At 44.8% G+C, this 24,755-nt stretch overlaps 1 protein-coding gene across 1 annotated transcript in view; it reads right to left on the bottom strand.

Annotated features, from left to right (window-relative positions):
• LOC138758571 (protein Niban 1-like) overlaps positions 1 to 24,755 on the bottom strand; it is a 105,242-nt gene that overhangs the window by 68,498 nt on the left and 11,989 nt on the right. The window contains exons 2-4 of the mRNA XM_069927695.1: positions 21,072 to 21,203; positions 16,392 to 16,506; positions 887 to 1,054 (exon numbers count right to left, since the gene is read on the bottom strand). Of these exons, the coding sequence (XP_069783796.1) occupies positions 887 to 1,054; positions 16,392 to 16,506; positions 21,072 to 21,203 (415 nt within the window). The remainder of the gene's footprint in view (positions 1 to 886; positions 1,055 to 16,391; positions 16,507 to 21,071; positions 21,204 to 24,755) is intronic.

Below are 24,755 nucleotides of genomic sequence, written 5' to 3'. Positions count from 1 at the left end.
TGAGGATGTGAGTGTGTGCATTTGTCTGTGGGTGTCTGTGTGTGAATTTGTGTGTTTGTGTGCATGTCTGCATGTTTGTGTAAGTGTGTGCATGTGCGTGTGTTTGCACCTGAATATGAGTGTGTTTGCAGATGTGTGTGTGTATTTGCACATTTATGTGTTTGCACGTGTTTGTGTTTATGCATGAGTGTGTTGTGTGTGAGTTCACACATGTGCATCTGTGTGCATATGTATATGGGGATATGTGATTGTGTGTGTATATACATGTATGAGTTGTCTTCTGAGTGGAGATATCTGCCTGCTGGAATTTAGAAGGGAATGTATAAAATTATGAAAGGCAATGATAAGATAGAAGTAGGTACGTTGTTTCTTATGATGGGGGAGACCAGAACTTAGTGATATCACCTCAAGATCCAGGATAGTAGATTTAAGATGGAGATGAGGAGGAACTGCATTTCCCAGAGGCTGGTGTGAAACTATGGAATTTGCTGCCCATTAAATAGTAAATCTATTTAGTAGAAGGTTGGATGGATTTTTACATAGTAGGGATATGGGGAAAAGGCAGATGGGTGGAGATGAGCTCATCATCAGATCAGCCCTGATCCCATTGAATGGGCGAGCAGGCTCGATGGGCCGGATGGCCGACTCCTGCTCCTGTTTCTAATGTTCTTATCTTATACCACTGAGTATCGGGATTGGGGAGTTAGGTTCACAAAATTTAACAGGTGACATGATTTTTGTACTGGAATAGGTAGTACTGCCATGACTTCTGATATGATAGATGGTGCCCTGAAAATGGGTTAGGGTGACGCACACTTCAAAAATAAGACGTGTGGATGCGCAAAAGAGCGGGGAAGAGAGTGGGGGGGGAGGGGTAGGTTCACACCTGTGTTTAGATGTCGAATTCCGTCAGCAAAGAGCACACTCCAGGTGTGGCAGTTGTCTTCAGTGTGGAAGCAAAGAAGGAGGTGAGGTCTGTAGGAGTGCCACAGAAAGAGGTGCTGACTTGTCGGGAAGCCCAGGTGCTGTTCCTCCAAGTATGTGTCCACCACACCTGCCAAGCAAGGGGAAGGAAAGACTCATTTATATAGCGCCTTCACTGCCTCACATTCCCACCCAATGGCATTTCAGTCACGTACAGCACAGTAACAGGGCCTTTACGACCACGGGCCCATGTGCCCAATTACACCCAATTGACCCTCAACTCTCTGGTATGGTTTGAATGGTAGGAGGAATCCGGCGCATCCGGGGAAAACCTGCAGACACAAGGAGGACATGCAAAATCCTTACAGACAAGCGTGGGATTCAAACCTGGGTCATTGGCGCAGGTACAGCATTGTGCGAGCCACTACATTAACCATGCTGCCCTTGGTAGGACTGGGATCGGTTTCTCTCCAAAGAATGCTGGTGTGAATCAGTCTGACTTTATTGATAGCGACATAATTTACACCAATAGCAGCCTTTTATTTCCAAATTTTCCTCTTGATCCAAATTCAGGTTCAGGGATGGGACTGGGGTGTCTTTAGTGTCAGGATTACTGCTTTAGGACTTGGTATTAAAGCCCAGTTCTATAACAGCCACACTAGCTTAGACTGACTGCTGATGGCCAGCACACTTCCACTCCCTGCGCCAGCCCACTCCAGGCGGTGAATGGCACTATCCAGCACAGATGGTGGTGGGGGAGCTGAGGTGGGGGCGGGTACACCAGGAGGCTGCCCCCCCCACCAGGCTGTCGGTGCTGACGATTTTCGCCTGCTCCCAGGAATCAGGGCCAAGGAAGAGCGGATAGCTGGAGACGGACCGGAGAAGATTTTCTTTCTTGATTTTTTGAATTCTTTAATGTTTCCAAGACTCATATAGAACATTATTACATACATCACATTAATAGTATTTTACAATTACAGAGTCTTGTATATGATTAACCAAACCTCACCCCCCCACCTCTAATGCAAAAAAAATTGTCCAAAAAAGGGGTGTCAGAAATTCAATGCTATTAATCTAATGATATTATTTTCTTTCTTTTTAAAATATATTACCGTACCTAGTGGTGTACAAGATGATTCCATAATTTCCACTTAAAATGTAGGTCTTGAGCTATACTTGCTGTTTGAGAATACTCCGTCTGGCACTTACCGCTTACTGCCCCAATTGTCCTTTACCAATCGGTGTTTCATCCATGTTTCTGATGTTGCTCAATAGATAATTGTATTTCTTACATTGTTGTGTTACATAGTGATGGAAATGAGTAATTTTAATGTCAATATCTGCTGGTAATTTAGTTTTCTGTCTCACTACTAGATCATATCCTTTCAGAAAACAACTGCATGAACCAGTTGTGTTGAAGTATTTGCCGTCCTCTTGGTTGTCTTTAGTCCACTTAAGTGCAAAACCATTTAATTTATTTCTTGATAGAATGCATCCATCTTGACGCTGCTCACGGACCATGTCGGCCACGCACTTCTCTAGAATCGGCCGGTGGGCTGCGCCTCCTCTCCTTACACACGAGTGAAAACTTGAGCCTTTCCCTGTCTTTAAAGGTTTAAAAGTACTGGTAACTGGTCACTGAGAGATTTACTGTGATTGGCCTGATGAGGCAGCATAAGCAGGACGTTCCTTGGGACCCTGGCTAATCATTTACTGCATGTCGGCTGTTACAAATGGCGACTGGTGCATGCTGTCAGCTTCCTTTGCTGTTATCATAAAGTATGCTAGACAGGTTTTTATCAAACATATTCATTGTTTTAATATAACATGACTATTACTTCTAGTTCCCAAATGTAAGTTTTAGTCTAAAATATTTAGTGGTGTGACTGTTGGGATTATGTGAGTGTTTGATGCTGTTCTCCTTCACCATGGGGACACTCTAAACCACAAGATATTAAGGTTCGGATTATATTCTTGGCGTGTAAGATGACCCTTGGTTTTGAGGTGACATTTTTAAGGTTCAAATAGTGTCTTATATTCCTACAAATATGGTAATTAAATTGAAACAAATTATTCACATCACAGAAGAAGCCAATCCTGGCCCAATTACTGGGCTGATTCTACTCCTACGGCAGCTTGATTGGCTGTTACAACTCGCACCTCAGAATCCTCGAGGTTGAGTTCCCACTCCAAAAACACCCCATTAACCTCATGCATCTGTGGAGTCTGGGGAAAACTCACGCAGATCACAGGAAGAATGTACAAACTTCTTACAGATAGCAGAGTTTTTGAACCGGGGGTCGCTGGCTCAGTAACAGTGTTGTGCTAACCGCTAACTTTCCGCTCCTTTCTTTCTCCATGAAAGATGGTGCCTGGAGGGCGGTAACTCTCTGCCAACCTTTGGCACATTCTTCACTGTGCTCTGGAACATGGTTCAAGCATAGAACCATAGAACAAGTACAGCACAGGAACAGGCCACTTCGGCCCCTCTAGTCCCATTGACCTGCACTCAGTCCATCGCCCTCCATATCTCTCTCATCCACGTACTTACCCAAATTTCCCTTAAATATTAAAATCAAGCCCACATCATTCCACACTCCCACCAGTCTCTGAGTGAAGAACTTCCCCCAAATGTTCCCCTAAACCTTTTTCCCTTTCAGCATAAATCTATGACTTTGTAGCAGTTACTATGGTAGATGCTACTAAATAAAGGCAAACACACACAAAGGTGGTCAACTCAAGACTGGTTTATTGCAGACATACACAGACCTTCTATTCCCTGCCTGTTAATGAGCTCGTAAGTGAACAGCTGCTGGTCCTGTGGACCAGCAGGTTAAAGCTATGAGCCATTAGTGCCCCGCGCCTTTAGGCAGGGGCTTCATCTGATCCACTCGCTGTACTTTGGCACCCAGCACTGCTAGCCTGTGATGTGTCAGGTAAGTCTGTGAACTGACGGTGGCAATTCGCAATACTGCACTGTGCGTCCGCTACATCACCACCACCCCCCTCCCAGAATCATCACCATAACTTAAGATGCCAGATACGCTTGACTTAGGTGGACGTCCACGTCGCCAGGGTTGAGGGCACTGAACTGGTAAAGTAGGGTCTGTATGGGTGGGTTTGTCTGTCCACGCTGAATAGCTGCGGATGCCCTCTGATGTCTAATGTATATACCATTCCATCTCTCTTAATCACGCAAAATGGTCCTTCATAATGGTTTTAGTAACGGTGCCCCTGGAACCTGTCTTCGTACGATTACAAATTCAGTGTTTAATAGTGATTGGGGCACTTGTTGCCTAGGTTTTCCATGCCAGTTGGTAGAGGATGGTTTGCTGTTAGCAATACTCTTGCGGAGTTGTGGCAGGACTGAATTGCTTGTGAAGTGAATATCTCCTGGAACCATAAGGGCCGTACCATACATCAATTCTGCAGATGATGCAGAGTGATCCTCTTTTGGAGCTGTTCATATTCCTAGTAGAACCCAAGGTAGTTCATTCAACCCAGTTGGGGCCAGTGAGTCAGGCCTTCAGTTAAGATTTAAGTTGTCGATTGAAATGTTCCACCAGGCCATTGGGCTGCGGATGATAAGCAGTAGTGTGGTGCAACTGTGCGACATCTTTTTTCAGCCCATGCCACACATACTTGTTTGACATTATTTTGACTGATGGATGTGTGTGATAGATTGTGAATGTCATCAAAAAGACGCTGTCTCCAAGATAATGGGACCAATGGTCGAGGATAGCCCAACGATACATCACAAAGGAGTTCTAGACTACCTTTTTGTGGAGCCACCTGTTGAATGTCGAGTCCACTAATAGCTGTAGTGTATGCCTGTATATCTGGATCCGCAGAGTGTGCCACAGCCAGTTCAGCAATGTTAACTCCACTTTGAATATGACACACACTTGATCTAGAGACCACATCTGTGACCAGATTGTCCTTTCCTGAAATATGACGAATGTCCGTAGTAAATTCCAATATGTAGGACAAATTTAATTGTCTTGCCGACCAAGGATCTGTGACTTTGCTAAAGGCAAAAATGAGCAGTTTATGGTTTGTGAATATGGTGAAATGTCAACCTTCCAAGATATAACGAAAGTGCTTTATAGCCAGATAAAGTGCTAATAGTTCTCGATCAAAGGCGCTGTACTTCATTTCCGCTGGTTTTAGATGACGACTAAAGAAGGCAAGGGGCTGATAATGGCCATTGATGTATTGTTCCAAAACTGCACCCACAGCTATTTCCAAGGTATCTGTGCTAAGGGTCAAAGCAGCTTCAGGATTGAGATGGGCAAGCATTGCTGCTTTGGCTAATGCCTCTTTGGCAGACATAAATGTGGCCTCTGGATCTGCGATCCAGGTAATGTTTTTGTTTGGAGCAGAGATGATGTCAAACAGGGATCGCAGAATTTCAGCAATCCCGGGAATAAATCTGTGATAAAAATTTATAATTCCCAAAAATCTCTGTAGCCCTTTGATGGTGACAGGTCTGGAGAATGTACAGATGTCGTCTAACTTGCCTGATAACGGAGATATGGTGTCTGCTGTAATTTTATGCCCTAAGAATTCTATGGTTAACTTGCCAAATTGACACTTGTCGAGGTTTTTGTCAGACCAAAGTCTTGGAGCCATTGGAAAAGGCAGCACAAATGCAGACAGAGACCTTGCTCGTTTTGACTTGCTACATGGGTGCTGTTCAAGTAAATATACACAAAGTCTAAATCTCTACCTAGAGCATCCATAAGCCACTGAAAAGTTTGCGCGGCATTCTTTAAGCTAAATAGCATTCTGAGGAATTCAAGAAGACCAAAACGGCGTAATAATTGCTGTCTTGGGAATATCATTTTCATGAATTGGTATCTGATGATATCCCTTAACCAAATCAATCTTTGAAAATATGCGGCAATGTTGCAGATTGTGGTGAAATCCTGTATGTGTGGAATTGGGTATCTGTCAGGTGTAGTGACATTATTAAGTCTACGGTAGTCACCGCAGGGTTTCCATCCGCCTGTCTTCTTGGGTACCATATGCAAAGGTGAGGCCCAAGGGCTGTTTGAGCATCGGATGATACCCAATTCTTCCATTGCTTTAAATTCTGCCTTTGATTGCTGCAATTTATCAGGTGCCAGACGATGAGCCCTGGCATGTACTGGTGGGCCTGATGTGTCTATGTAATGAGACACACCATGGCCTGTTCTTGAGGCATTGAAGTTAGGGGTGAGAATATGCAGAAATTCGTTGAGTAGAGCAGTATATGCATCTTTGTGTAACATATGTACTCCGAGCTGTGAAACGCTCCCCTTCATGGACGCGTGGATATATCTGAAAGATGGTGGCGTGAACTAGTTTTCTGCATTTTATGTCTACAATAAGTCATGGGAACATAAAAAATCTGCACCCAAATGGGATGAACAACAGAAGCGAGGACACAATTCCAATGGAACGTGGTTCCACCTTTTTCAATTGCGACTTGTCTAGTGCCGAAACTTGGAATGGCAGTTCCATTCGCCGCTCGCAAGGTCAAGTGGTGTTTTTTTATGTGTCCTTTCAAAATAGGTTGGCGGTGTCACATTTGTGGCCCAAAATGTGAAATTAATAACACCATCACCACATGGTTTACCAGTTGAACATCTCCGTGTCTTTATTTTCCTGCTTCCATTATTCCACCATTTCGCGCCCTCCTACCTCCAGTGCATACATCTGACTTGCGGTCAGGTTAATACATATCATGCATATTCATTATCATGACATCCCTCCTTTCACCAGAAATAAACTTTATATCTTTGTTTAAATGTAAACACTTTAACACTATCAATAGCATTTTTTTGCCTTCTGAACCAACAAAACAACTTTAAATTCAAAACAAAACCAACTTCAAATTCCCTCTTCACAAAATGTTATAACCCAATGTAATAATAGCTCAACTGTTCTTCTGTAATTATACTAATACAATGCTCACCTCATATGCAAAATGTAAACATTTAAATTTATACACCTCACATGTTTAAATTCCAATACTTTTGTTTTTTTTCATTTAATACTACATAGTCAACTAAACAAAAATGCAATTCATACAGCACTCATACATGTACTTTATGATGTATTGATCAAATCACTGTCCAAATGTTCCCATTATCATTTCTCTTCCTTGCTGAGTAACATTACTGTGCTTCATTGAAACTCATTCCAACTATCACAAACTTTCACTTTCGTGATAATGCGGGCACGATTAGAAATATGTCACAAAATCTTCATATCGTTTAGGTGGTTTCCTGTCCCGTCTCGGCCTTCCTGCAATGCTACTGTCGCAACTTGGTTGTTCACCCTCAGCACCGGAAACACTGCTCGCTGTGGCCTCTGGTGTTTCTGGTACTCTGGCCACTTCATCAGGAATGCTGGTAACTACCTCTGGAACGTCATCTGGTCCCTCAGGTTGAGCATCTCGTATTGGACTTCCAACCACTTCACTTGGTGTCGCTCTGGATTGGTACTTTTTTTTTGACACCAGACACGTTTCTTTTGAACAGGACTCCAACTGGAGACTTGAATGTCACCATACTGCCACTTCTGGATACAACAGTGTAGGGTTGATGGTAATAAGGTGTGTCTAGCTTACCACCACTCTCTTGCCTCACAAGAACATTATCTCCGGGCATGATGTCTGAGTACCTGGCCCCACGTCTTGAGTCTGCATACAGCTTTGCTGCTCCCTTCTTTTCAGCATCGTGGTCCCTCATCTCCTGGTCGTCCCTGATTTCCTTTATTTTGGGCATTTTTGTGCTGATTTTCCTCCAAAAAAGTACTTCTGCAGGATTTTTTCCTGTGGTTGCATGAGGCATTGCCGATAGGCAGCTACATAGGATAGCAATGCTTCTCTCCAGTTCTGTCCTTCTGCATGAGCAATCCGTAATCGTTTTTCGATGGACTAATTTTGTCTCTCTACTTCCCCATTGGCTTGCGGCCATTTAGGAGTTAATTTATGATGGTGGATACCTGTGGTCCTCATGTATTCAGCAAATGTCTCTGAAATGAACTGTGGACCATTGTCAGAGTATAGCGTAACAGGCAATGCATATCTCGCGAAGATCTCTGCCAATGCTTGTATTTTTTTTTTCAGTGGTCGTTGACCTCATCACAGAGTACTCATAGTATCTGCTGTAGTAATCTATCACTACCATGATAGACTCACCAGTTGGTAAAGGTCCGAGAAAATCAACAGCTACATCGATCCACGGTCCTGTCGGGAGTTGCGTACTCCGGATCGGCTCTGGAGGATTACTCCTACTTGTGAGTTGACACCCATGGCAGGTTTTGACGAATTTCTCTGCGTATTTATCACAACCTGGCCACCATACTTTACTCCTGAGGTTTTTCTTGGTACCAACAATACCTAGGTGTCCTTCATGAGCTAATGATACGATCTTCGGTCTCAACCTCTGTGGTATCACCAATCTATACCCCCTCAATACACACTGCCCGATGCAACAAAGTTCATCTCTAATGGGAATATATGCCTTGTGAATGCACTTGTCCCATTGTCCACTTTGGATACATGCTCTAACTTCCATGAGTTCTGGGTCATGTTCGGACTCTCTCTCGACTTTCTTCATTGTCACAGCTTCCGGTGTCGACTGAATAGCTACGAAGCGTACAAAGCTCTCTGCTTCTGTCCCCAATTCTGACTTGGATTGTGGGCATCCATCTTTCAACAATCTGGACAGCGGATCAGCAATGTTTGCTTTCCCGGCAATGTGAACTACTCTGTACTTGTACGGTTGGAGTCTGAGCACCCATCGTTCTATCCTGGCCCACGGTTTGGACCTGGCGGCATAGATCACCTCCAATGGTTTATGGTCCGTGATGAGTTCAAATTCAATGCCGTACAAATATGCATGGAATCTCTCGCAGGCCCATACAAGTCCGAGTGCTTCTTTCTCTGTCTGAGAATATCTCCTTTTCACATCTGTCAAAGATCTGCTGGCATAGGCAATGATTCTTGGTCCCACATCATGCATCTGGATCAACACGGCTCCTAAACCAACAGGACTAGCATCCGCTATGATTTTGGTTGGTGCAGCCGGATCATAATACCCAAGAGTATCGGCATTCGTCAGACTTTGTTTCAGAGCTGTTAATGCTTCCTTCTGCTCAGAGCCAAAATGGAATGGTACACCTTTCCTGGTTAGTTTCCTCAGTGGTTCTGCCAGTGTAGCAAAATTAGGGATGAACTTTGCGCAATAATTAACCAATCTCAAGAAACTCCTCACCTCCGTTGCATTCTGGGGTTCACGTGCATCTGCAACAGCTTTCACCTTGGCATCAGCTGGGTTCAGTCCTTCCCGTGTAAGCCTGTGTCCCATGAAGTCCATCTCTGAGACACCAAACTGGCACTTGTCTCCATTCACGGTAAGGCCTGCCTCCTGTAGTCTGAATAGCACATGCCTCAACCGTCTGTCATGCTCTTCCTTTGTAGCCGCATGGACTATGATGTCATCAGAAATGTTGGCAACTCCAGGAATGCCTTGAATCACTCGATGGATTTCATACTGGTAGATCTCATAAGCTGCATTGACGTCGAATGATAGTCTCTTGTACCGGTACAATCCACAGTGAGTCACAAATGTTGTCACGTCCCTGGATCTGGGTCCAGCTCTAATTGATGATAGCCCCATTTTAAATCAATTTTTGAGAACACCTGACTGGTAGTTAACTCTTGAAGTACTTCCTCCACTGTTGGTATGGGGTGTTGTTCTCGAATTATAGCTTCATTGACCATCCTCATATCAACGCACAGTCTTATGTCACCATTTGGCTTGGGCACGATCACTACTGGGCTGACCCATTGTGTTGAATGTTCTACAGGTTCAATAATGTCTTGCTCGATCAACTCTTTGATTTTGGCCTCGACTTTCCCACGAAGTCCAAATGGAGTTCTGCGCACTGGTTGCACCTTAGGTTTGACCGTTTTGTCCACTGCTAGCTTTAGTTGTCGACCTTTCAACTTTCCTACTCCATGGAAAACTGCGGGGAATTCTTGCTTCATATCCTCGTATGACTGAACTGAATTGACACGAGCTCCAATATGAAGTATTGCCAGGTCTTGCGCCGTGCGTCTACACAGCAATGGTTCTCCCCTCTCGTCTATGACGACAAACTCTGCTTCGGTGTACTTGTCACCAGCTTCAACAGTTGCAGTGAAACATCCAATGGTCTGCAATGGCTTGGTTGCTGTGTATGGATACAGTTTCTTTGAACACTTTTTTGATGTACAAATGATCTTTTTTCTTTTCAATTTCTCCCATAAATGTCGGTCAATTACATTACTGTCACTGCCTGAGTCTACAATGACCGGAACGGTCACACCACCAATTATCACTGGGACCTTCTCATGATGTACATCATTCAATGTAAACTGATAGTATTCCTGCCCATCCTGGTTGTCATCATCATCGTCACTTTCTGGGTCACCTTCTATATGGCGAATAGTGCCTTTCTTTCCAGGATACTTTCCTTTCCCCCAAGCTTTGCCCTTAGAAGCTGTACTCTTCCCATTCTGGTTTGCATTTGACTTACTTTTGCACTTCTTTGCAAAGTGGTCCTTACTTCCACACTTTCTACAAACTTTGCCTTTTGCTGGGCAGCATGGGTCTTTTCCAAAATGACCTCTGTTTCCACATCTGTAACACTCCAAGTCATGTGTCGGCATATTTCTTGGCTGGCTATGGCTACGCGAGAGCCTATTTACTTGTTGACCAACTTTGTCTTTACTGGACTGGCTTGAGTTGTCTTTCAGTTTCATGGTATGAAATTGCCCCTCATCAACCTCTAATGCAGCAGTCATTGTTAAAGCATTGGTAAGTTTCAACTCATCCCCTTTTTCCAGCAATCGCCTTCTGAGTTTGTCTGATCTGCAGTGCTGCACAACTTGATCCAATAACTGGTTGTCCAAATCAGCTACCACGTATTTGCATCCCACAGCCAGTTGTCGCAATCTCATCACGTACTGGGCAACCGTTTCTCCATCTTCTTGTTTTGTTTTGCGAAACAAATGGCGTTGAAATGTAGCATTTGGTGTCACCACATAGTGTGCGTTCAATGCATCTACGGCTTTCTGGTATTCCTCCTTCCTTCCAGTATTTAAAAGCGTCTTAAAAGTTTCCCGAACAGCTGATCCTGCGGTGAAGAGAAGTAATGCCCTCCGCTGCGCTTTCTGTTCCTCCGTACTGCTATCAAGAAATAGGCCACGACTGTCACCGTAGGCTTCAAATTCTTCCAGCCACGCCTTCCACTTCACATTCACAGTGCTTGCATCACCCGTCGGGTCAAAATGAGGAACACCTCGAAGTGCTAGAAATTCAGCTCCTGTGACTGCCATGAAGAAAACCTTCCAGCTCAAAGCCACCGATTCAAAATCCAAAATGTTTACCACATTTAAAATCCAAAATGTTTATTCTCGTCGCCAATGTCACATTTGTGGCCCAAAATGTGAAATTAATAACACCATCACCTCATGCTTTACCAGTTGAACATCTCCGTGTCTTTATTTTCCTGCTTCCATTATTCCACCATTTCGCGTCCTCCTACCTCCAGTGCATACCATCTGACTTCCGGTCAGGTTAATACATATCATGCATATTCATTATCATGACAGGCGGGAGCAAACTAAGTTCAGCACCTGTGTCTACATGGAATTTGCGCTTACCCACATCGTCCTGAAGATACAATAGGCCTGTATGTACGCCAGCTGCCGAGGCCACTACTGGCATCCGGCACTCTCGTTTCCCGACTTCTTTCTGTAGTAGGTACATGGCTGGATGCACTTAAGGGCATTTTTTCCTAGTGGCGATGGTAAAAACACTACTCTCAATGTACATCAGCACGTTCCTCTTTCTTGGATTGGACTGAGATACAGGAGGCTGGTAGGATGCGGGAGATGCTTCTGTTGCAAAAAACTGGATGTATTCGGGAAGACTCTTGTGTAGGATACGATAGAGCCTGTCAACCTCTCGAGCCACGTCATGGGGACGGCGGAAATCCATGTTACCAATGGGTATGGCAACGTGAGCTGGAAGTTTTGACAGAAATATGATTTTGAAAAGCAGACAATGGGAATGACCATCTGACAATACCAGCATCTCATTCATCAGGTCTGATGGATTCTTGTCACCTAGGCCTTCCATGTTCAAAAGACGCATGCCACCCTCATACCTAGTAAGTTCCAATGTGTCAAGAAGAAACTGGCGGAACCTGGTGTACTGGTCTTCTGCCGGAGGATGAGCAATAAATTTGCTTCCTCATGATGCAGTGGCCATGTCCAATATACTCACGACATGCCAAAATGTTGTGTCTTCCGCCATTAAACCCTGAAGATGAAACTAGGTTTCAGCTTGAAGAAACCAAATTCGAGGCTGGTGTGTCCAGAAAGGAGGCAAATGAAGCCCAACTCCATTAACTGTCATGGTGGCGCCGGCAGTTGTTGTTGTTGTTGAAATTACCTCCTTTTCCATAATGATTCAAATTTGTTGAATCTTAACTTTGGGGTCACCAATTTGTAGTGGGTACTACGGTAGACGCTACTAAATAAAGGTAAACACACACAAAGGTAGTCAACTGAAGTCCGGTTTATTGCAGACGCAGACCTTTTATTTCCCTGCCTGTTGATGAGCTTGTTAGTGAACAGCTGCTGGTCCACAGGACCAGCAGGTTAAAGTTATGAGCCATTAGTGCCCGGCGCCTTTAGGCAGGGGCTTCATCTGATCCACTCGCTGTTCTTTGGTGCCCAGCACTGCTAGCCCTCAATGTGTCAGGTAAGTCTGTGAACTGACGGTGGCGGTTCTCAATACCACACTGTGCACCTACTACAACCTCTCGTATTATCTCCCCCAATCTGTGGAAAAAGCTGACTCGCATCCACTCTGTCTATACCTCTCATAATCTTGTGAACCTCTATCAAATCACCCCCTATTCTTCTTTGCTCAAAGAAATAAAGTCTTAACCTGTTTAATCTTTCCCTGCAACTCAATTCAACAAAACTCCTGAAGTCCCGGCAACATCCTATGAAATCTTCTCTGCACTCTTTCAATCTTATTGCTATCTTCCTGGTTAGGTGCCCAGAACTGTAAACAATATTCTAAATTTGGCCTCACCAATGCCTTAAACAACTTTAACATATTATCACAACTCCTGTACTCAGTACTTTGATTTATAAAGGCTAATATGCTAAAAAGCGTTCTTTACAATCCTATTCACCTGGTTGGTAACTCTATATATTGATTTAGAAAACTTTCTTGAACACATTTGACAAACTCCAAGCCATCCAGCCCTTTTACAGTCTGGGAGTCCCAGTCAATATGTGAAAGTTAAAATCTCCTACTATCACAACCTTATGTTTCCTGCAGCTGTCTGCTATCACTCTACAAATTTGCTCCTCCAATTCTCACTGACTATTGAATGGTCTATAATACAACCCCATGAGTGTGGCCATACCTTTCCCGTTCTTCAGTTCCATCCATATAGCCTCAGTAGACGAGTCCTCTGGTCTATCCTGCCTGAGTTCAGCTGTGATATTTTCCCTGACAAGCAATGCCACTCCTCCCCCTTTCATCCCCTTTGTTCTTTTGCATCTAATGCAACAGAAGCCCAGAAATGAGCTGCCAGTCCTGTTCCTCCTGAAACCAAGTTTCACCGATGGTCACCTATTTCCACATGCCAATCTATGCTCTGAGCTCGTCTGACTTGCCCATAGTACCCCTTGCATTGAAATAGATACACTGAGAACATTTCTACCACGTACAACCCGTTGACTTCCAACAGTGCATGCAATTTTCACTTCATTTTTTCCCTCCTCCTCTCCTCTATCTGCTCTGCCACTCTGGTTCCCTTCCCCCATGCAAATCTCATTTAAACCCACCGGAGCAGCACGAGAAAACCTGCCCATGAGGATATTAGTCCCCTTTGAGTTCAGATGCAAGCCATCCAGTTAGAACATGTCCCACCTTCCCTGGAAGAGAGCCCAATGATCCAGAAACCTGAAGCCCTCCCTCCTGCATCACGTCTGCTACCACGTGTTAAGTTGCATAATCCTCCTATTTCTAACCTCACCAGCATGTGGCATGGACACCAATCCTGAGATCACCACCCTGGATGTCCTCCCCTTCAACCTGGGGCCTAACTCCCTGAACTGTCCTTGCAGGACCCTCTCATTCTTCCTACCTATATCATTGATGTCTTCATGGACCACGACATCTCTCTGTTGAGAATGCTATGAACTTGATCTGAGATTTCTCGGACCCTGACACCAGGGAGGCAACACTCGATCTCCTGCACAGAACCCTTTCTATCCCCCTAACTACAGAATTCCCCCATCACTATAGCTCACCTCTACTCCTCCCTTCCCTTCTCAGCCACAGGAGGAGACTCTGTGCCAGAGATCTGATCGCCATGGCTGGTGCCTGGTAGATCATCCCCCTCCACAGTTTCCAAAATGGTATATTGTTATTCAGGGGAACACCCAAAGGGGTAGCCTGCACTGCCTGCCTGTTCCCTTTCCCTCTCCATCTACCCTCCTCCTCCATAAATAATACTAAATCTGCAGTTTCAGGGCATGCGGTGATAAGTTTAACACTGGTGACCTAAATCTCATGAGAAAGAGCTGGTGATTTGTCCCTGTCTTGTGGTGAGGGCAGGTGATCATCTTGTTTGGTAGGAACTGACAGGATTTCATGAAATTTTTAATTTAAAAAAAAATTAGAGCTACAACACAGTAACAGGTCTTTCCGGTTCACGAATCCACGCCCCCAAATACAACACATGTGCCCAATCAACCTACCAACTCCGTACGTCATTGTTTTGGAGTGTGGGAGGAAACCGGAGCGCCCATAGGAAACTCACGCGGTCACGGGGTGAACATACAGGCAGCAGCGGATTCGAACCCAAGGTCACCAGTGAAACACCAGCCACGCCACCCTATTTGAACCGAGTGGTTGGGATGGTTGATACCTGGAGGCTCCTTCAAGGGTCCTGATCTGTGGTGGAGGTTTGGCAGCTACGCAGGTCCACCAGGGATGAAGCGAAGGAACCTCGCACTCCGCAGCTGAAGGACAATCCCACCCGTCACTGCTTGGTGGAACCAGGTGAACCCAGAAAGGGACGAACTTCTATCACCTATATCCTGACCAATTATTTCCCCCAAAATAAACTTTATTCACAATGAAAATCCGTGTAAAGGATAATCGTACAAAGTCATTTTGCAATCTTAGTGACATATTCCATTACAGCAGTGTATTTAGCGTAGCCGTTACAGCACCAGTGGCCCGGGTTCAAATCCAACGCTGTCTGTTTGTGCGATCTGTGTCTGTGAGGGTTTCCTTCAGGTGCTCCAGCTTCCTCCCACCTTTCAAAGGTGTACAAGTTTGTAGATTAATTGGGTGCATTTGGACGGCATGGGTTTATGGCCAGAGGGCCTATTAATGCGCAGTATATCTAAAACACCATGCTACAGAAACTCAGCAGTTACTTTACATAGAAAAGATAAAGATACATCATCAACGTTTCAGGCTTGAGCCCTTCATCAAGGTCTGTGCAAAATGTGGGCAGGTGCCTGATCAAAATGGTGGGGAAAGGGAAGGGGGAGGAGCACAGGCCCATAGGCAGGAGGTAATAGATAGATCAGGGAGGGAAAACCAAGCCATCATTTTGCATCCTTGGTGATGTATTCACCTCCACATTTCATTATAGTGGCCCGGTTAGTGTAGCAGTTAGCACATTGGTCTGGTCTGGGGACACCAATATCACTGATCGTAAAGCCCTCCAAAAGGTAGTGGACACAGCCCAGGACATTACAGTCAAAACCCTCCCCACTATTGACTACATCTACAGGGAACACTGCTGTCGGACAGCAGCAGCAATCATCAAAGATCCTCACCACCCAGAACATGCTCTGTTCTCAGGAAAGAGGTATAAGGGCCACAAGACTCGCACCATCAGGTTCAGGAACAGCTGCTACCCCTCCCTCCACCATCAGTCTCCTCAACAACAACTCAATCAGGGACTCATTTAAGGACTCTGACGTGCACTTTATTGATTTTCTTTTGTTCTCCCTGTTTGGCACAGTCAGTTTGTTTACATTGCAACCAATTAGTGGTAATTCTGCCGTGCCCACAGGAAAAAAGAATCTCAGGGTTGGATGTGGTATCGTGTATGTACACTGACAATAAATCTGAAATCCTAATTGATTTAATAGCACCAGTGACCCAGGTTGAATCCGGCACTGTCTGTAAGAAGTTTGCATGTTTACCCTGGTGACCTGGGTCAGAATCTGGCACTGTCTGTAAGGAATTTGTATGTTTTACTACAATCACAGCTTCTGCAGACTTTTGTGTTTCACTCTGCAGGGGAATCATTGGACGTCTTTCACCAAGTCCTGACCAAGGGGAACGGGGGACCAATGTTTGGGCCCAATCGCTTACCATTGAAGACTGTCCAGCTCTGATTGAGCATCTCCCTGTAGTCTGACACCGAGCTCAGCAGGATACAGCCGGAGAGGTGCACAGTCATGTCCGGTTTCAGACCTCTCTGGGCAGCCTGCAGCACACAGAGGGACAGGGAAAAGATCAAGTACGCGGTCACACGCATCAAGGCGCAGTGAGAACGTTTGTCTTGGGAGCAGCCCAGCTCATCAACCCATACATAGTTCAAAGTCTGGAGTTACGGAACCCAACAGAGGTAACATATTTTTTTTACCAGTATGAGGTTTATTCAGGAGCCTAATAACAGCATGAAAGAAACTGCCTTAAACCTGGGTGGTGTGTAACCTCATTCCCACACACAGCAACTTAACAGGAACGGGAATTATTAATTTTCTGATGGCACTAGCGTTGTTTCCCGACGTTGTGTAAGGAACAAGTTCAACGGGTCCAACAAGCAGTAAGTTTCGACATAATTTTATCTGGCAAAAGTCTTTATTTGGCCACAAGGGAAAATAGCCACAGGGAAACCCACACAAGGTACATGCAGTGCAGCCACAAACTGAATGCAAAACTAAGCAGGTAATAACTGCAAACCACATGAGAACAACTGTACCCACCGCCCTCTACCCAGTGCAGGTATGGCACTAAGTGTGATTGGAAAGGGGAAACACAGTAACATGATGTGAGCATCATAAAGCCCCGCACCCATTACTGCGCACACCCTGATAAGACTCTCCAGTGTCGGCTCTGGCTGTGACCTACAGTGGAGCACAGGTTTGTTCCTCAGGGAAAAGAGACCTAAGTACTTCATATGTTGGGCTGTATACTCCCCCCCCCCCCCACCCCTTTGCTGGTCAGTGGGGCCAGCCCAGGTGGTTAATGGAGCCAGTGGTCATGCGAAAAGGCCAATTACAAGGCGAGTGCTTAGCATGGGTAGGCTTGATCTTGATTGACGGATGTGGTGGCTTCTGACCAGGTTCATGCCGGAGAGGTCACATGACCCTCCACACTTCATTGGAATTGACAACTTGGAACAAAGGACGGAGATGGACATCTGGTCAGGTGGTGCCAGAACCACAATCTTGTTCTCAAAGTTCACCAAGACCAAGGAGCTTATTGCTGATTTTAGGAAGGGGAGGCCATGAACCTGTCCACATTGAGAGTGAGAACCAAGCTCCTGGGGATCCATATTTCAGCAGACCTCTCCTGGAGCTAGCACGTTGAGGCAACCAAGAAGGAGGCCAACCAACATCTCGACAGTCTGAGGAGATTTGGCATGTTGTCGGATACTCTTATCAAATTTTTGGAGGTGCATTGTGGAAAGAACACTGACTCTTGCATGGCAGTCTGGTTTGGGAATTCAACTGCCCAGGAACAGTAGAAGGTAGTAAACACAGCCAGTCCATCACAGCCTCCAACCTCCCATCCACTGACTACATCTGCCTCAAGGAGGCAGCCAGCATTATAAGGGATCCCATCATCCTGGTCACAACCCCTTATCACTGCCTCCTACAGGCAGGTTGAACAGGCTGGAATGGTTAGTGTAGCGGTTAGTGCAATGCTGTTACAGCGCCAGCGACCATAGTTTGAATCCAACGCTGTACGTAAGGGAGTTCTCCCTGTGCCTGGGTGCTCTGGTTTTCTCCCACCATTCAAAACATATGCGGGGTTGTAGTCTAAGTGGGTATAATTGGGCAATACGGGCCCGTGGGCCAGTGTCTAAATTAAAATTAAAATTAGAAGCCTGAAAACCAGCACGTGAACGTCTGCAGACCCTGGGGTCGAATGCAAAGCACCAAGGTGTTGGAGTAACTCAGCAGGACACACAACACCCATAGGAAGAGAAGGATAACCAACATTTCAGGCCAGAGCCCCCCCAGCAGGAATAAGAAAAAAATGGGCAGACATCTGGAGGGGGGAAGGGAGTGGGTGAAAATGAGAGAGAAGCGGAAGGGTTAACAGGTAAGAGGTGGATACAGCTGGGAGGGTAGAAGAAAGATGCTGAGGTGACAAGGGGAGAGGGCAGAGGGGTAAGAAGGGTTACTCACTGATGGGAGATGAAGGGAAGGGGTGGGGAGCTGGAGGTAAGCAGACAGAGAGATAGGGAAAGAGAAAGACTGGGGAGAGTGTTAACAGGAATCAGAGGTCGCTGTTGATACTGGTTGGAGACTGTCCAGATTGAAAATAAGGCGTTGTTCTTCCAATTTGTGGGTGGCCTTGATACATGAATAAGTCCATGCACATCAGTGTGGCAATGGGGCATGGAATTGAAGTGGTTTTATAACCAAGTCCCTGATTGGCTGCAGCAAGGAAGAACTTTGGGGCACCTGTACATTGTAAAATGTGCATCACAATCTCATATGAACATGAAAATGAGGCGAGAATCTGCCCTTCAAAGGTTCACATTCGCTACTTGATAAGGATCACAGTTTATTCTGTCCCCAACCTCTCTTCCAGCTTTGCCTCAACTGTGCCCCACACACAGAAACACAATCATCTGAGGTAGAGAATTTCAAACTTTTCATAAAGTCTGCATGAAGAAATTTCATCTTAAGTGGCCAAATCTCGCACCTGTCTTGTACCTTGAAGTTTTCACATAGCATTGAGATGCCCCTTTCTTCAGCGCTGTGAGTTCAGTGTAACTTAACTCAAATAAAACCAGAAAACACTAGAAATGGTCAGGCCAGGGAGCAGGAGACAAGACTCTGCCCTGAAACATTAACTCCCATGGAGTCAGAGAAACAGCACATTAAGAGTCTCTTTGGCCCATCAAGCTCATACTAACTCATGTACACTAATCTGACATTTTATTTTTTAATCTTGGTTTAAATTTCAACATACAGACTTGTCTGCTCCCTGAGCCCATGCCACCAAAATACACCCAGAGGAAACCCATGTAGACACAGGGAGAATGAACAAACTCCTTTCAAACCGGGCTGGATTTGATCCGGGTCCCTTCCGCTGTAATAGCATTGCACTAACCACTACACTAACCATGCCATCTCACTTTCCTACCAACACTATCCCATGCCTGTCAATGAGAGGGCACGTTACAGCGGCCAACCTGAACATCCCTTGAGGGGGATGGGGGGGGAATTACTCACACCATCACAGGGACCGGATCCAATGGTAGGATCGAACTCGGATCTTGAGTGCGGTGCAGCTCCAACAATCTGCAACACCCTGTCTCCTACTCGAGCTCTCTCCCCACAGAGGCTGCCTGACATGCTGAGTATTAGCAGAGGTTTCTGTTTCAGGTTTCTAATTGTTGTTTTCAAATAACCTCTCCCATCTCATTGTGCAAAATAGTGGATGTATTGTACAAATATCATACAGTCGTCGGCCTCATCAACAATGATGAGTCGCACTACAGAGGAGAGGTGGAAAATCTCCTGGTCTGATGTGAGAATAACAACCCAAGTCTCAAAGTGGGTAAGATGAAGGAGATGATCGTGGACTTCAGGAGGACCAGGAATGACCCCCCTCCACCACACATCATCAACTCTGTAGTGGAGAGAGTGGAGAGCACCCACTTCCCGTTCACGCGCCACCGTTCACGCGCCACCGTTCACGCGCCACCGTTCACGCGCCACCGTTCACGCGCCACCGTTCACGCGCCACCATTCACGCGCCACTGCTCTGCCTTCAATACCATCATCCCCATCAAACTCACTCCCAGACCTCAGGCCCTCTGTCTCTGCACCCCCCCCCCCTACAATTGTATTCTTAATTTCCTGTCTAACAGATCACCATGGGTGAAGGTGAGGAATAATCTCTTAATCATGCTCCACACATCTGTGCGCCTCAAGGATACTACACTTCCTCCTCCAGACCGTCAACACCATTCCCAATTTGCCATCGACACCTCAGTAGTGGCTGGGAAACAAATACAGAGAGATGTTATACAGGAATGAGACTGAAATTCTAATGGGATGGTGCCAAGATCACCACCTCTCTCTTGATGTTAATACAATAAAGGAAATGAGGCATGTCAGAGATCACACTCCTGTCCAACTCAATGATGTTGGAAAGAGTAAATGTTTGAGTTCTTAGAAATAAATATCTCCAGTAACCTGATCTGGCCCAACTACCCTGATACAATATTTAAGACAGTGCATGAACTCCTCAACTTTCTTAGAAGACCAAGGAAATTTGTCACATTCCCCTTGTCCAAATACACGTTCTAAAGAGCAGACTTGCTGGATACATCACAGTGTGGGACAGGAGCAGCTCTGTTCAAGATCGGAAGAAGCTGCAGACGGTGGTGAATGCAGCTCAGATCATAACCCCAACTTCCCTCCCCTCCACAGCCTCCATCTACATCTCCCGCTGCCTTGGAAAGGCAGCTGACACACTGAAGGACCCATTGAACCTTGGATGCACTCTCTTCTCCCTCTTCCCATTGGGGAGAAGGTTCAATGTGCACCAACAAGCTTAAAGACAGTTCCTTCCTTGCAGCCATCAAGCTCCTGGATGAACCCCACGCTTCCCTTGCTCGGTGAAAATCAATCTTCCTTTTCATTGTAGCTCTGTACTCTGTAAATTGTGCTCTTTATATGACTGTATTTAAAGCCCTGATGGTCTGTTGGAAGAAGAACCTTGTCTCTGTACGATTATTCTTTGAGAAGTAAATGTAAACTTAAACTCAGTTTCCTGACTGAGTAATTGTTATGATGTTACCTCATTACTTTCAAAACATTCCAAGCTGTAGTCCGCCTTCATGACAAAATACCTCTCCTTCCATTTCTTCTTGTTTTCTACGTACTGCATGATGTATCCACTGAAAATCACTTGATTGGAATCTCTGGGTTCCTGGGGAAAGAACAGAGAATGGACTTTTAAAAAAAGAAATTCCTGGCAAAATCAGGCTTTGATATCCATCCCTGGGGATTGGTAGAGTGAGAGTCAATGGTAAAACATGAAAATCTGGAGATACAGTGGTTGAAGTAAAAACACACAGCTGGAGAAACTCAGCAGGTCAAACTGTACTTTATGTAGCAACGACAAAAATACATAAGTATTTGGGCTTGAGCCCTCCATCAAGTTATGAGCAAAATGTTGGCAGGCTCCTGAATGAAAGAGTAGGGGGGAGAGGGGAGATCACAAAGGCAGGAGCTGAAAGGTGGAGAAGGAAGGGAGGGGACAGCAGTGATCAGGGGAGGAGGGATGGCCGGGTGAAGGGAGGGGGAAGTGTTACGAGCCCAGAGGACCCTAAAATCCAGCAGCAATAGATATTCACCAAGACAAATGGTTACTTAAACAAAAGTTACTTTTAATTATCTTAAACATGAAAATAGAATCACACTTTAACTTATCACTATTGACTTAACTAACCTAACTTAACCCCTTCTAATTCTAAGTGCACGTGCATGTAATGGGTATGTAAGTTCAGAAAGGTTCTTTGATTCACAATCCAATCCCACTTCTCATTCCTCCAAGTTCACTGGTTGCAGGCAATTTTTATACTTAAATTTTTGAGGTGTTAAATATAATTGATGCAAAAAATTATATTGTTCTAATCTACATCTTACATTGATAATTTTAGTCATATTAACGTTAACATTCTCCAATCATCTTGATCTATTATTCTACCAAAATCATTCTCCTACTTTAATCTTGATTTATGAATATCTAATTTAAGACATTTTCCTTTGAAATAATTTATATATTTCTGAAATAAATTTATTAATAACCCCTTTTGCAAGCAAAATTTCGAACTCAGATTGTCTTAAACTTTAATTTGTCAATTAAAAAAGCTTTAATGATAATAACAAAAAAGGTATTATTTGGAACATTATATTTTTCTTTCTGTTACAGATTATGTTATATTTTATATTGCATATAGATATGTTTTAAAGGAGATAAATTGTGGCAAGTTTTTTTGTTTAGTTCACATACAGATACAAACACTTCAAAACAGATCTCATTTAAAATGCCATAGCTCTGCTCAAGCCAGATAGCTCTGGGAGCCTTTGCACAAACTTTGAAAAATGCCTATGAGGACTTAAAAAGTAGGTATTAATTGGACACTGTGATTCTGGGAGAATATTCTCGGCGACACTAGGTATCATTCTATTTAGGAGAATCCTAGCGAAGATTTTGCCTGCAATGGAGAGCAGCGTGATTCCCCTGTAGTTTGAGCAGTCTGATTTCTCGCCTTTGTTTTTGTACAGGGTGATGATGGTGGCATCACGAAGGAACTACTGACATGGTCTTTGCCCTCAGACAGCTCCAAGAAAAGTGCAGAGAACAAAACAAAGGACTCTACATCACCTTTGTTGACCTCACCAAAGCCTTCGACACCGTGAGCAGGAAAGGGCTTTGGCCAATACTAGAGCGCATCGGATGCCCCCCAAAGTTCCTCAACATGGTTATCCAACTGCAAGAAAACCAACAAGGTCAGGTCAGATACAGCAATGAGCTCTCTGAACCCTTCTCCATTAACAATGGCGTGAAGCAAGTTCTCGCACCAACCCTCTTTTCAATCTTCTTCAGCATGATGCTGAACCAAGCCATGAAAGAACTCAACAATGAAGACGCTGTTTACATCCGGTACCGCACGGATGGCAGTCTCTTCAATCTGAGGCGCCTGCAAGCTCACACCAACACAAGAGAAACTTGTCCGAGAACTACTCTTTGCAGATGATGCCGCTTAAGTTGCCCATTCAGAGCCAGCTCTTCAGCGCTTGACGTCCTGTTTTGCGGAAACTGCCAAAATGTTTGGCCTGGAAGTCAGCCTGAAGAAAACTGAGGTCCTCCATCAGCCAGCTCCCCACCATGACTACCAGCCCCCCCCACATCTCCATCGGGCACACAAAACTCAAAACGGTCAACCAGTTTACCTATCTCGGCTGCACCATTTCATCAGATGCAAGGATCGACAACGAGATAGACAACAACTCGCCAAGGCAAATAGCGCCTTTGGAAGACTACACAAAAGAGTCTGGAAAAACAACCAACTGAAAAACCTCACAAAGATAAGCGTATACAGAGCCGTTGTCATACCCACACTCCTTTTCGGCTCCGAATCATGGGTCCTCTACCGGCATCACCTACGGCTCCTAGAACGCTTCCACCAGCGTTGTCTCTGCTCCATTCTCAACATTCATTGGAGCGCTTTCATCCCTAACGCCGAAGTACTCGAGATGGCAGAGGTCGACAGCATCGAGTCCACGCTGCTGAAGATCTAGCTGCGCTGGGTGGGTCACGTCTCCAGAATGGAGGACCATCGCCTTCCCAAGATCGTGTTATATGACGAGCTCTCCACTGGCCACCGTGACAGAGGTGCACCAAAGAAAAGGTACAAGGACTGCCTAAAGAAATCTCTTGGTGCCTGCCACATTGACCACCGCCAGTGGGCTGATATCACCTCAAACCGTGCATCTTGGCGCCTCACAGTTTGGCGGGCAGCAACCTTCTTTGAAGAAGACCGCAGAGCCCACCTCACTGACAAAAGGCAAAGGAGGAAAAACCCAACACCCAACCCCAACCAACCAATTTTCCCCTGCAACCGCTGCAACCGTGTCTGCCTGTCCCGCATCGGACTTGTCAGCCACAAACGAGCCTGCAGCTGATGTGGACATTTACCCCCTCCATAAATCTTCGTCCATGAAACCAAGCCAAAGAAATATTAATTGGACATGCTGTGGCGTAATGGATTATTGTTTTGGAAAGCAACAAATGAACGACCTTAGATGATTAGGTCTGGAACTGCAGTCTGTCTGAGTGCAATTGGCTGTTCTAACAGGGTCATGTGGTTTTCTCTGAGTGTGTATGAGAGAGAGGGAGAGGGAGAATTCAGTTCTACAATTCAGCAGCAGCAGCTGGGACTGGAACAGGACAAGCTGGCAAGCTTGTGGAAAAACCCCACTTTGAAGATGGGTTGTGAATTCTTAGTTCAGCCTGGTCCAAGCCCTTGATTATTCATAGTAAAAGGAAAGAGTTTATTTTGATATAATGGTGTTTTATGTGAAATCTTACCTTTCCCACTTCTCATAATCTATTCTGTTCCACAATCCAAATAAATGTTTCAATACAGGTGGATCATTTGGTATAAATTAATTCTAATATAGATTTTTAATCTATTTTAGTTAATTCTATATTAGCCCAAGTTAAAGATTTATCCCAATCAAACATTCCATTTATAAATTTCAAAAGAGCAGCTTTGTAATAATTTTGAAAATGTGGAAGATGTAAAGCTCCTAATTCAAATTTCCAAGTTAATTTCTCTTGAGATACTCTTACCATTTTACCTTTTTACAAAAAATTGCTAATTATTAAATTTAAATCCTTAAAAATAATTTGAGGTATATTACAAGGGATTGATCAAAAGAAAATATTGAATCCTCGGAAAAATAGTCATCC

Source organism: Narcine bancroftii, chromosome 3, assembly GCF_036971445.1.
Source record: "Narcine bancroftii isolate sNarBan1 chromosome 3, sNarBan1.hap1, whole genome shotgun sequence".
NCBI classification, from domain to species: Eukaryota; Metazoa; Chordata; class Chondrichthyes; order Torpediniformes; family Narcinidae; genus Narcine; species Narcine bancroftii.
This window is presented reverse-complemented; position numbering and strand designations above follow the sequence as displayed.